Here is a 12,522-nt window from a genome sequence, read left to right on the forward strand (position 1 = left end):
TAATTTATCACAGAATCGCCCATATGATGCTGTTGTGTCTGCAATGTGGCGTCAGACACGGAACTGCCCAAGAGTTCCTGATTTGATCAAGTTCTTAACAAGCTTTACGTCATTTCTCTGTTAGTCGAGCCTAATTAACGGGCATGTTCAGGCATTAGCTTGCATACCGTGGCTCTAGATTTTCTCCAGCAGTGCCACACCTACCCATCACGTACCATTCCCAGACAGATGAGGCTGGCGTAGATTCTAACAATAACAATCTGTCACTGGGGGCTTAAACAAAACCCAGACACCCTTGAAAAGTATGTCAGTGGGATGTAGAGGAGAGCTTATCCAAGGGCGTTGATTTGGCTTGAACATTGGAGGGGTTACAGTGAGAAGATTATACATGTGGGTTGTACTTGTTTTTATTATTGGGGGGTTACATTCCCCCCACCCCACCCCCCCCCCCCCCTGGAATCTACACCCCTGAGCTTAACCCAGCTTTTAAAGTGCATTCATTAATAATGTTACCTTTATTGTTAATAATAATGTTATGCAATTAATAAATGCTGCAATCTATATAGAAATGGTTCATGCAAGCTGCTCTAGATTTTTCTTAGGGGCTTGCTGTCCTAGAGTGGGTTTCCAAAAGCATGCCTGCAGAGTTCTAACATAACTGTCTGGATATGTTATGATAAATTAGCACATTTGGCAGAGGTTCGCACTTGGACACCATTAAACGTCATAAGAATGTGGCTGTGAACTGAAGCATCTCTGGCCGGGACTCAAGTGCTGTGAGGGACGGACGTGAGGATCTGGACTCCCTCAACATCTGTCATAGATCCCCCTGGCGCGTGTCCATGCACGGCCCTCATGGGATATGTTATTTAAATGGGACACAGCTGACAGTCCCGTTACAATCCAGAGAGATCCGCAAATAAAAGTGCAACGAGCTGTCGCGCTCCAAAGGTGAAAGCAGCCGGTGAGTAAACGCGTTTGAACGAATTATTAACATGCGTTTCGCACGCGCGTGTCGCTTTTACATTTGTGCATGCAAAATAGTTTTAAATACGTATATAATGCTTTAGAAATATAAACATATGGATCAAATTTTATTAATAAATATTTAAAATGAATGTACATTTACTAATGAGAATTGTCATTTCTAAACTTAAATGTTGATGTTAATGAAAAAGAGGTCTGACGGGACCGGGTTTGCTTCCTTAGTACATTAATAACAATTTACAAACGATTTAAAAATATTTTATACGTAAAAAATATTACATTGTTTTTAAAATATTTTTAGTTGTATAGTGGATGAAGTTTTAAATGTTCTCTCTGTTTTACAGGTAACTCTGTTACTGTTGCAATGGAGTTGGCGCGCAACGTCACTGGGCCGGACGCGCTCTCGCCGCAGCAGACCACCGGAGTCTCCTCGCCCGGGGGAAGCGTCGGTAACGCGTATTTGTACATCGTCATCGTGGTGTCCTTCTACGGAGTTTTCCTCATCGGGATCATGCTTGTTTACATGCGCACCGAGCGGCGCGAGAAGAAGCGCTCAAATGCGTTCACGCGTCTGCACGAGGAGGAGCAGCGCGAGTGGGGCGCGGGGCAAAATAAGCAAAGTTTAAGCCTCCACACGTTGCGCTCCACACCGGTGCCGTTCATGCTGTGCGCCGGCCGGCACACTGGCTGCGCGCTCGAGGGCGGGAAGGTTTTCGCACCTCTCGCGTGCGCGCTGTGCTCGGTGGAGCAAAGCAGCGTGAGTTCTCTCAGCTCCACCGCAGACGTGCGCTTCGCCATCGAGGAGGAGTCGGACATCGGCGTTACCGGTGAAGGACCCGAGGGCTCGCTGAAGACAGGCTCCGTCTCGGACCACAACAGCGACGGATCGTCAGGGGAAAACCTCAAAGAAGCGTCCTGAGGTTTCGTCACCGCGCCAGAACGTTACCTTGGTAACCATAGTTCCCGCCAAATACAATACTGTGACTATTACGCATTGGCCTAAGTTAAAATATCGGAAAGGTTCCTGCCAGTAGGCTATATGAAGGAGATGCCTTATTAATTGTATGTAGTTTAGTTATTTTAAAATATAGTAACAATGGTGATTTGTTTTTTTAAGGGACTGTGCCAATAATTACCATGGTAACCATATTTAGTTCCCACCAAAATACCGGTTACCAGTGGCGGAGCTAGAGGGTGGCAGGGGTGGCCGTGGCCACCATGGAACGAACCCTGGCCACCCCACTTGTCATTGCCGTTTTGGGCATTTTTGTGTCTTGGGCACAATTTAGTTTTTTAGAGGTGGAACCATCTCTGTATAACCGCAACACACAGGAGACTTAACATGTGAGCACCACACCTCTCCGTCCCAGGTGGCACTATATCCGATCCCCTCTGTTTTATTATCCACGTGCCTCCGCTTTCTACACCAACAACCCCCACCACCCACCACAGACTGATCACTGGCCCCTGTCCGGCCACCTCCATGAAAAACTCCTGGCTCCGCCCCTGCCTGTTTTACAAGTGTTGTTACCTTAAAACTATACGGTAACTCGGTCACAACTGTGATTTAAAAAGAAATGACCAAATATTTCAGAAAGCATTGTACAGTGTTTGAAGCAGTTTCCATATTCATGTACTGCGATAATACAGTAGTATCGTAGGCTGTTTTAGCGAGAACCTTGGTTACCATGGTAATGTAACACGGCCCTCGACTCAGAGGCAAATGTGACTGCTACAAACGTCGTGATAAACCTGGAAACTACTTGAAAAAACGTATATATATTTATATGTTGTCATGTAGACCTGCACGTAACCATAACGATCTGTATATATTGTCCTACATGTCTATTTAGTTGTATCTTATTTCATTGTGTCACTTTGCAAAAATTAAACGTTTCTTTAAAAAGTATATTGGTATATATTGGTTTCTATTAATATTTGCATTTGCCTACTATTATCAAACGAGGGAGTCAGAGACCACAGGGGCCCCTTAAGGGAATCTTAAAATATGTGCTGAACCCCCTGGTGTATGTGTAAAGAGTGTGTGAGGTCTCTTGGCGTCACTGTATTTATAAACATTTTTCATTCTTGTATTCCCCTTTGGAATGGGAAGGAGCTAGATTTTTAGCTTGGAACAGTGAGAGGGGGCTTTATCAGCTACATGGTCTGATTTTCTGCTTATATATAAATGTACACTTTGCTATAACCAACCAACAACAACATCATTATCATCATACCGTCTTTGTTATCCCAATGAAATGACATCTAGTGCAAAAGTGTCACTGATCCGTCTTCCGCCCGAGGGAATGCGGTGGAAAGTTCTCACATGTTCAGTCAGAATGGAATTCTTCCAATAAAAACTCAGTTCATCCGACATGAGTCGGAGTATTTGGAATGATCTATAAGTAAAATATTACGATTTTGGGAGTCACGCCTCACGGATGAAACCTTAAGTTAAAACAAGTACACAATCTGACTTCCTGCTTTAAAGAAATAGTAAAGAAATTAACAAGTTCTGTTGTTTTGTTCACTCTATCAAGCTTCAAAAAGGACAATAAAAGTAGTCCATAAGTCATGCACTATATTCCAAGTCTTCTGAAGCCATACAATAGCAGAACTTTCATCTTTGAGTGAACTATTCCTTTAAAAGTGATGAGTAAACTAAAAAAACAACTGTCGCTATGTTAAACCAGCCAATACGGTACACACACACAACGATACAAAAACGCACATTCTTTTAGTCTTCATGGTTTAATTAAAGACAATGATATACTTATACTGATATATTATACTGATCTTAAGTGCCTAAAACCTTTGCACAGTACTGTAGATATACATACACACAGTATAATGATATACTTAAATAAAACATCCGATCTGAATAATGTCCAGAACAATTTTTTGCTCTGTTGTCAGAGGTCATGAGTTATAAACCATGTGAAAAACAGATATTCATATCCTTTTTTATCTGAAAACACATTACAAGCACATGTATACAATGCAGAGTCACATGCATCTGTCTCTGTTTACAACCCGACCTCATGCTCCCAAATATCTGATTATTGTTGATTAAATGATTGTGACTGTAAGAGGAAGAGAGGTCAGTGTGACACTCCCTGGAGGAAATGAAAGACACACATGCCCTCTCTCTCCTCTCGGTCTCACTCTCAGCCCTACTCTTTCCACTGATTCATTAACGCTTGCATTTATCAAATGTATATTATCAGGAGAACATTTTGTCTGTCTCCAACTTTCCACTAAATGAAAAATGAATCAGGATTGCCATACACGTACAGGTAAATATTAAACATTCATGGTCGGTTGCCATTTTTCATTTGTCTCTCTGGTTTTAATGAGTTTCTATGGCAACAGCTACCAAAGGGAGTACTTAATTTACATGTGGCAGTCAGATATCCGGATGTCGTAGAGACAACTGTGCGAGGGGGGCGTTTTGGTCGGGGTGTGTGTGTGTGTGTGTGTGTGTGTGTGTGTGTGTGTGCGAGTGGATGTGTTCCGAAAGAAGTGTGTCTAATCAAGCACCTAAAGTTTAAATACGTAACTAAACGTCATTATTCATAATCAATAATAATGTCCTGCTTTCTTGCTCGTCAGTTTAAAAAGGTTCCATTTAGAATTATGCAACATAACTGATGCCTCCATGAATATCAACTTTATTTCTGACATAAATGAGACAATTGTTGACAAACAGCAAGAGTATATTGATAATAAATGTGCATACAGACATGTTTGCAAATCTGTTTGCAGGGCTCTCTGTTCTTCTATTCTAATCTTTTTTTTTCCTTTGCTAAATTAGGAAGAAATTAGGGAGTCTGACATTTATATTTCCTATTGACACACTAAAGCTGAAGATATGAATAACCATCTTAAGACAAATGCTTTTGTGAAACATCTTATGAGCCTAAAACTTTTGCACAGCGTGCACGTGTGCACTAAATCTCTGTATAACAAGCAACACTTTTTCACTTTGCATCCAAATCTATGAACATGATGACAAGATGCTTGTTAAGGCTGCAGTCTCCAAGAGTAGGTGTCTCCAGCATGTTTGTGAATGTGTGCGTGTGCACTAGAGAATCTTTGATCTTGCTTTTAAGTTTGCACATACTTACTACTTAAAATAAATAAAAATAAAACTGAATTGGCTCTTAAATCTTCCATCTTGCAATCATGCAACACAATCATTCAAATTTGAAGGTGTCTTCCTCAAGTGGGTGCATACTGGCCAAATAAGCACAATCCTCCATTGGACTGCATGCAAAACTCATTTTTTCAAAAGAGGTAAGACAATAATTTACACATTAATAATTACACTAAGGACCGTTGTTGGTCAGGACATTTCCGATTTTCTTAAAGTTTGTAGGAACATGTCCCTTTCATCCCTACATATATCTACGCCTTTGAATAATTGTACTGTATTAAACCATATAAGCGGCCGAAATGGGCTTCCTCAGAAGGGTGGCGGGCTTCTCCCTTAGAGATAGGTTGAGGAGCTCAGACATCCGTGAGGAGCTCAGAGTAGAGCCGCTGCTCCTTTGCGTCGAAAGGAGTCAGTTGAGGTGGTTTGGTCATCTGGTAAGGATGCCCCCTGGCCGCCTCCCTAGGGAGGTGTTTCAGGCACGTCCAGCTGGGAGGAGGCCTCGGGGAAGACCCAGGACTAGGTAGAGAGATTACATCTCCACACTGGCCTGGGAACGCCTCGGGGTCCCCCAGTCAGAGCTGGTTAATGTGGCTCGGGATAGGGAAGTTTGGGGCCCCCTGCTGGAGCAGCTGCCCCCGCGACCCGACTTCGGATAAGCGGTTGAAGATGGATGGATGGATGGATGATAAACCATATATTCAGCATTATAATGATTCATGTATAATAATGCTAAGGGTCCTGATATTTGATTGTACTGATTAGTGTTGTCATGGTATCATGATGCAACAATATGATAATGTGCTATTGAACACACCAGTTTAGTCAGTTTAGTTATTATTTAATAATCATTTTAATAATTATAGCTTGATAATTAATATTTTCCAGAACTTTCCAGAACATTTTTTAAAGTTTAATTTAATTTAATCATCAAAATGGTGTCTAATCTATAAAATATTACAACTTTTAACAAGTGAAAATATAACTTGTCAACATGTCATTGCATTTTTTTGCACCAAACCTTTATTTGCAACATGTCTTGCTTGTGATATTTTGATGATTATTATTATTATTATTATTACAGTCAATATTACATTTGACTATACAGTTGTAATATATTTTATTCAATTTCTTCAATTTCAGGCATCTAGATTTTATTTTGCATTGTGCTTTTATCATTACGTGTATTTTTTGACGCAAGCTTCACTTTTCGGGATAAACAGTTGGAGTCTTTTAAGTCATGTCTGGAATCTCATTCACGTCTGTTATGTTATGTTTTATATTGTATTACTGTGAAGCACTTTGGTGAACTCTGTTGTTTTAAATGCTTTATAAATAAAGCTAAGCTGAGATTAAAGTGGAAATGCTGTGATTTTAATGATATATATATATATATTACATGTGCTGCGGGGTTCACAGTGGATTAGTGCTCTGCTCTGTCATCTCACACAACGTGATTCTCATCATGTTGTATGTCTGTGGATTTTATAGTTTTATATGTTGTGCTTCACTATCAAATTTTATATTTGTTTGTTTATATTTTCGGGAGTTTGGCTGGAGAAGTGCTTCACGTGCTCTCCACACTGCGGCTCAGTGACAGAGTTCAACTGAATGAGATACAAACACACTGTTAATGACATTTTCAGTATAAATTCACTTTATTTGGGCATTAAATGGTGATTGGAATTTGAAGTGCACAGTAATCGCAGTTATCTCAAATAACCGTGATCAGACTTTTATTTAATAATCGTAACAGGCCTACTTCTAACATAACATTTTTACTCCACTGATGGTTAGGACAAGGTCACTGATATATACAGTTTCTCACAAAAGTGAGTACACCCCTCACATTTTTGTAAATATTTGATTATATCTTTTCATGTGACAACACTGAAGAAATGACACTTTGCTACAATGTAAAGTAGTGAGTGTACAGCTTGTATAACAGTGTAAATTTGCTGTCCCCTCAAAATAACTCAATACACAGCCATTAATGTCTAAACCGCTGGCAACAAAAGTGAGTACACCCCTAAGTGAAAATGTCCAAATTGGGCCCAAAGTGTCAATATTTTGTGTGGCCACCATTATTTTCCAGCACTGCTTTTAACCCTCTTGGGCTTGGAGTTCACCAGTGCTTCACAGGTTGCCACTGGAGTCCTCTTCCACTCCTCCATGACGACATCACGGAGCTGGTGGATGTTAGAGACCTTGTGCTCCTCCACCTTTCATTTGAGGATGCCCCACATTATGTCAGAATTTAAACTTTTTACATTCTTCTATTTCAGTCACTAAAGCACAAATAAAATGCTTTGCAAGTGCTTTAAGAGGCAAAGCATGTCAACGGACACATTCTCTTCAATCTCTTATTTGCACTTCAGTTGCACAGATTGTCTTGCAGTGACACCCTATGCTCTGTGGCTCAGGGACCGCACTGGAATCATTCTGATAGAATTGAAAGTGAGCTGAGAGTCGTAGTTTAGAGGTTATGGAGTCCTTCATTTATGTGTTCATTTCAATGCATCAATTAACAGCTTGTCTAATTAATTCTTTGTTTGGGTTGTGCTAAAGGCGTTCTGTGGGTCTAAATGTGTGCGTGCCAAATTCTGTGTAAGACTAGGATTAAATGACTAAGCTTGTGTGTACTGTGTGTGTGCTCGCATAGATAGTGCCAGAATGGACACGGTTGAAAAGATTGGTGCAACAGTCGATGACTCACCGTTTGGGAGTATTTATAGCTCAAACACACACAAAGGAGGAGCATTTAATCAGAGTATGCATAACGAAATCTAATCTTTTTTGCAAATGAACAAATGCACACTTACGCAAGTACATCAACCAACAGACAGACAGACTGCTCAGTACTTATGTAAATACACAGAAACATGAACAATATTGTAAAGTTAGACCGATATATGAAAGTCACGGTTGCATTGCCTTTTTAGCTTTCTCTCTTTGAGCATATGATCTTGTTTGCAACATGTAATTCTAACATGATTGTAAAGTGTTACCAATTCAGCTTGTATGAACCATAATTAGGTGCTCTTACTGATTGGAAGTTATGGCTGAAATGCATTTGCCAGGCCCAGAACAGCACTGTTGCTGTGGCTACATATGTTGACAGCTGGTGTTGCCGAGGGTTTGACTGACTGACACCTGTGACAGTCCAACTGATGTAACCCACCCGCCTTTGTCACTATGACGACAAAAACACTGCAAACTGTGAATAGTAAAATGGTGTGTGTGTGACCGAGATAGTTATTGATTTTGAATCAAAACAAGGAAGTCTAAGATTTGTGATATGTGGTGCATAGACAATCAATACACACAGGCACTTACTCGGATATTAAAACCGCTCATCTCATATATGATAAAGTGTGTGTCTTAAAGTTAGTGTGTTTTCTTGCTCTTGCTGTGAACGAGGCCCTTGGGGCAAAGATCTCTTGTATACTGAAAACTCTAGACTAACCGGAGAGATGTGTTTTGCAAAAGCGTGAGAGTTATTAGACTTGATAGCCAAGGCAAGCCTTGGGGAGACTTTGGATTGGGACTTGTTGCTATGTTTAGCAACCGCATAGCAACACAATTAAAACCACACAGAATGGGGGCCTGGGTAGCTCAGTAAGTAAAGACGCTGACTATCACACCGGGAGTCGCTATGTGTCTCCAGTCAGGCTTCCTAAGCAACCAATTGGCCCGGTTGCTAGGGTGGGTAGTGTCAAGTTGGGTTAACCTCCTCGTGGTCACTATAATGTGGTTCTCGCTCTCAGTGGGGCGTGTTGTGAGGATGCCATGGAGAATAGAGTGAAGCCTCCATATGTGCTAGGTCTCAGCGGTAACACGCTCCACAATCCACCTAACTACCAAATAGCAACATGCTAAAAACAACTCAGAACACCCTAGCAATGGTATAGCAACATGCTAAAACTACTTAGAACAACCTAGCATCCGCATAGCAACATGCTACAAAACTAATTAGAACGCATCTTGCAGTGGTATAGCAACATGGTAAAAACTATTTAGACAACCCTATCAACTACAAAACTACTATTCAGAACAGTCCATAAACCACATCAACATGATTAAAAACTACTCTGAACATCCTAGCTATCGCATAGCAATGTAATATTAACCTCCTCAAAACACCTTTGGAACCGCACAGCAACACAATTAAAACCACCCAGAACACTTTGTCAACTAGGAACCACATTGCAACATGCTAAAATTAAATAGAACACCCTAGCAACTCCATAGCAACATGCTAAAATCTGCTTGGATTGCCCTAGTAACTGCACAGCAATATGCTAAAAACTACTTGGAATACCCTAGCAACTGCATAGCAACATGCTAAAATCTAGTTAGAACGCCCTAGCAATGGTACTAGCAACATGCTATAAACTACTTAGAACACCCTAGCAATGGTATAGCAACATGCTAAAAACTACTTAGAACACCCTAGCAATGGTATAGCAACATGCTAAAAACTACTTAGAACACCCTAGCAATGGTATAGCAACATGCTAAAAACTACTTGGAACACCCTAGCAATGGTATAGCAACATGCTAAAAACTACTTGGAACACCCTAGCAATGGTATAGCAACATGCTAAAAACTACTTGGAACACCCTAGCAATGGTATAGCAACATGCTAAAAACTACTTGGAACTCCCTAGCAATGGTATAGCAACATGCTAAAAACTACTTGGAACACCCTAGCAATGGTATAGCAACATGCTAAAAACTACTTGGAACACCCTAGCAATGGTATAGCAACATGCTAAAAACTACTTGGAACACCCTAGCAATGGCATAGCAACATGCTAAAAACTACTTGGAACACCCTAGCAATGGTATAGCAACATGCTAAAAACTACTTAGAACACCCTAGCAATGGCATAGCAACATGCTAAAAACTACTTGGAACACCCTAGCAATGGCATAGCAACATGCTAAAAACTACTTGGAACACCCTAGCAATGGTATAGCAACATGCTAAAAACTACTTGGAACACCCTAGCAATGGTATAGCAACATGCTAAAAACTACATGGAACACCCTAGCAATGGTATTAGCAACATGCTAAAAACTACTTGGATCACCCTAGCAATGGCATAGCAACATGCTAAAAACTACTTGGAACACCCTAGCAATTGCATAGCAACATGCTAAAAACTACTTGGAACACCCTAGCAATGGCATAGCAACATGCTAAAAAACTACTTGGAATACCCTAGCAACTGCATAGCAACATGCTAAAATCTACTTAGAACACCCTAGCAATGGTATTAGCAACATGCTATAAACTACTTAGAACACCCTAGCAATGGCATAGCAACATGCTAAAAACTACTTGGAACACCCTAGCAACTGCATAGTATCATGCAAAAAACGTATTAGAACACCCTAGCAATGGTATATCAACATGCTAAAAACTACTTGGATCACCCTAGCAACAGCACAGCAATATAATAAAAACTACTTGGAACACCCTAGCAATTGAATAGCAACATGCTAAAACTACTTAGAATACCCTAGCAACTGCATAGCAATATGCTAAAAAGTACTTTGATCACCCTAGCAATGGTATTAGTAACATGCTAAAAACTACATGTAAAACCACATAGCAACATGCGAAAAACTACTTCGAATGCACTAGCACATTACCATATTCAAATGGTCAAAATACATAAAATCTGATCTGTCCCCTTTTTTAATGTCACATGAAATTGCAATGACCTATTGAACGCTGAACTTGAAATGTTTTTCATTTCAGAAATTTGATCACCTTAGTTTTGCACCACTCACATTTTCTTCTGAAAATGTAAAAATCTGAATTTTGTTTGTCACTGTCATTTAGTTAATATCCCTTCGCAATTGTGTTCTACTCTTTCTCTATTTGTCTTTCGACTATTCATTTTCCACACACACACACACACACACACACACACACACACACACACACACACACACACACACACACACACACACACACTTGACCTATGAGTCATTGCTGGCAGCAAAACACACTTCTCTCTCATTCCATCCTCTCTCTCTCTCAGACTGACGTTCTCTGTTGTTTCCTGTCTATGTGGGCTACCACCCTATGTCCCGAGATAACCTGTGAATCTCACTGTCTGTGAGGCCACAGGGTCTTGAGAGGTCAGGTGGATGTCACCAAGTTCTCCATTTGTGATCGATTTGTCAGAGTTAAAGGAATAGTTCACCCAAAAATAAAATTCTGTCTTTAAAAATTATAAATGTCCTTAATTATAAAAATAAATAATCAAAATGGTATTTACTCAGATCGTTCCAAACCTGTATGGCTGTTATCTTTTCAGTGGAACATTATCAGTGAATAATGACTTAAATTTTGTACTGTTCTTTATGAAAACCTATTGGATGGCTTCAGAGTACATGGATTATATTTCATTGCTTTCTTGGTGTGTTTTTTTCTTTTCATCCTTTCTGGGGCTGGACAACTGTAGTCACTATCAATGTTGTTTTATACTTAGACAAAATAACAGCATGAGTAAATAATGACAGAATCTTCATTATTTAGTGAACTATTGCTTTAAATAGATATTTTGGTTGCAGTTAAGTGTTAATCGTCTTTCTACTCTTGCTTTATCTATTACTGTTCCCCAAGGCCTCCTTGGAGCTACACAGTTTTTATTGTCCATTTTTCTGTTGGCTTATCTCGGTCACAGTCGACTTTCGTTTCTCTTGTCTGTTGAGTTGTGATAAAGAAAGTGACCCCGTTATGAGAGGCACTGGTGTGACATAGCTGAAAGATCTTCAGTGCATGATGCCTTGAATATATTTTACTCCACATTGATGCCGCAACTTTCAAGTGACTCAACAAAGACCACTTTCTATTCACCTTTACCTTCAAATCTGAAGACAAGATACGAACAAAAAGTAAAACTATGTGGTGCTTGCCCTGTCCAGGGCATTGCTAAGGTTTTCTGAGTGGATTTAATCACTTTGCTATGTGGCTTTTAAGGTGTCCTTGATGGTTGTTAGGTTGTTCTTTAATGGTCCAAGTCAAAAGTATCTAGGACAGTATGGTCTTCTCCATATATGGCTTGGGACACTCCTTCAATGTAAGTCTAAGGGACTACTATATTTTGCCCAATCTATAGTTCCCAGGTCTAAATCCATAAGTCTAATAGTTTAGAAACAACAACAATGGCAGAAGTAAATGGGTGGCTCTTAATACCAAGAATGCAGAGGATGGACTTGTGGTCTTATAAAGACCAGTCTTACCTTAGAAGAGCGAACGTGGAAGGACACAAGGACGTAGAACCATCTTTTTCGAGCTTTGAAATTGCTGCAATCCTCCTGTTGTGCAATTGAAAGTCCCAGTAAGAGAACTACTGGCATT

General features: G+C 40.2%; 1 protein-coding gene across 1 annotated transcript; it reads left to right on the forward strand.

Moving 5' to 3' along the window:
- The first annotated feature begins 866 nt into the window (after window positions 1-866).
- On the forward strand, window positions 867-3,095 carry LOC127631892 (potassium voltage-gated channel subfamily E member 4-like). The gene is made up of 2 exons (XM_052110288.1): window positions 867-964; window positions 1,332-3,095. Exon 2 carries the CDS (start codon window positions 1,352-1,354, stop codon window positions 1,904-1,906), a length of 555 nt encoding a protein of 184 aa, XP_051966248.1. The 5' UTR covers window positions 867-964; window positions 1,332-1,351; the 3' UTR covers window positions 1,907-3,095.
- Window positions 3,096-12,522: the final 9,427 nt, after the last annotated feature.

This window comes from Xyrauchen texanus, chromosome 38 (genome assembly GCF_025860055.1).
Source record: "Xyrauchen texanus isolate HMW12.3.18 chromosome 38, RBS_HiC_50CHRs, whole genome shotgun sequence".
NCBI classification, from domain to species: domain Eukaryota; kingdom Metazoa; phylum Chordata; class Actinopteri; order Cypriniformes; family Catostomidae; genus Xyrauchen; species Xyrauchen texanus.

What these genes read in the sequence shown, in the direction of transcription:
- LOC127631892 (XM_052110288.1), top strand. Translation starts at nt 1,352, where the DNA reads ATGGAGTTGGCGCGCAACGTCACTGGGCCGGACGCGCTCTCGCCGCAG.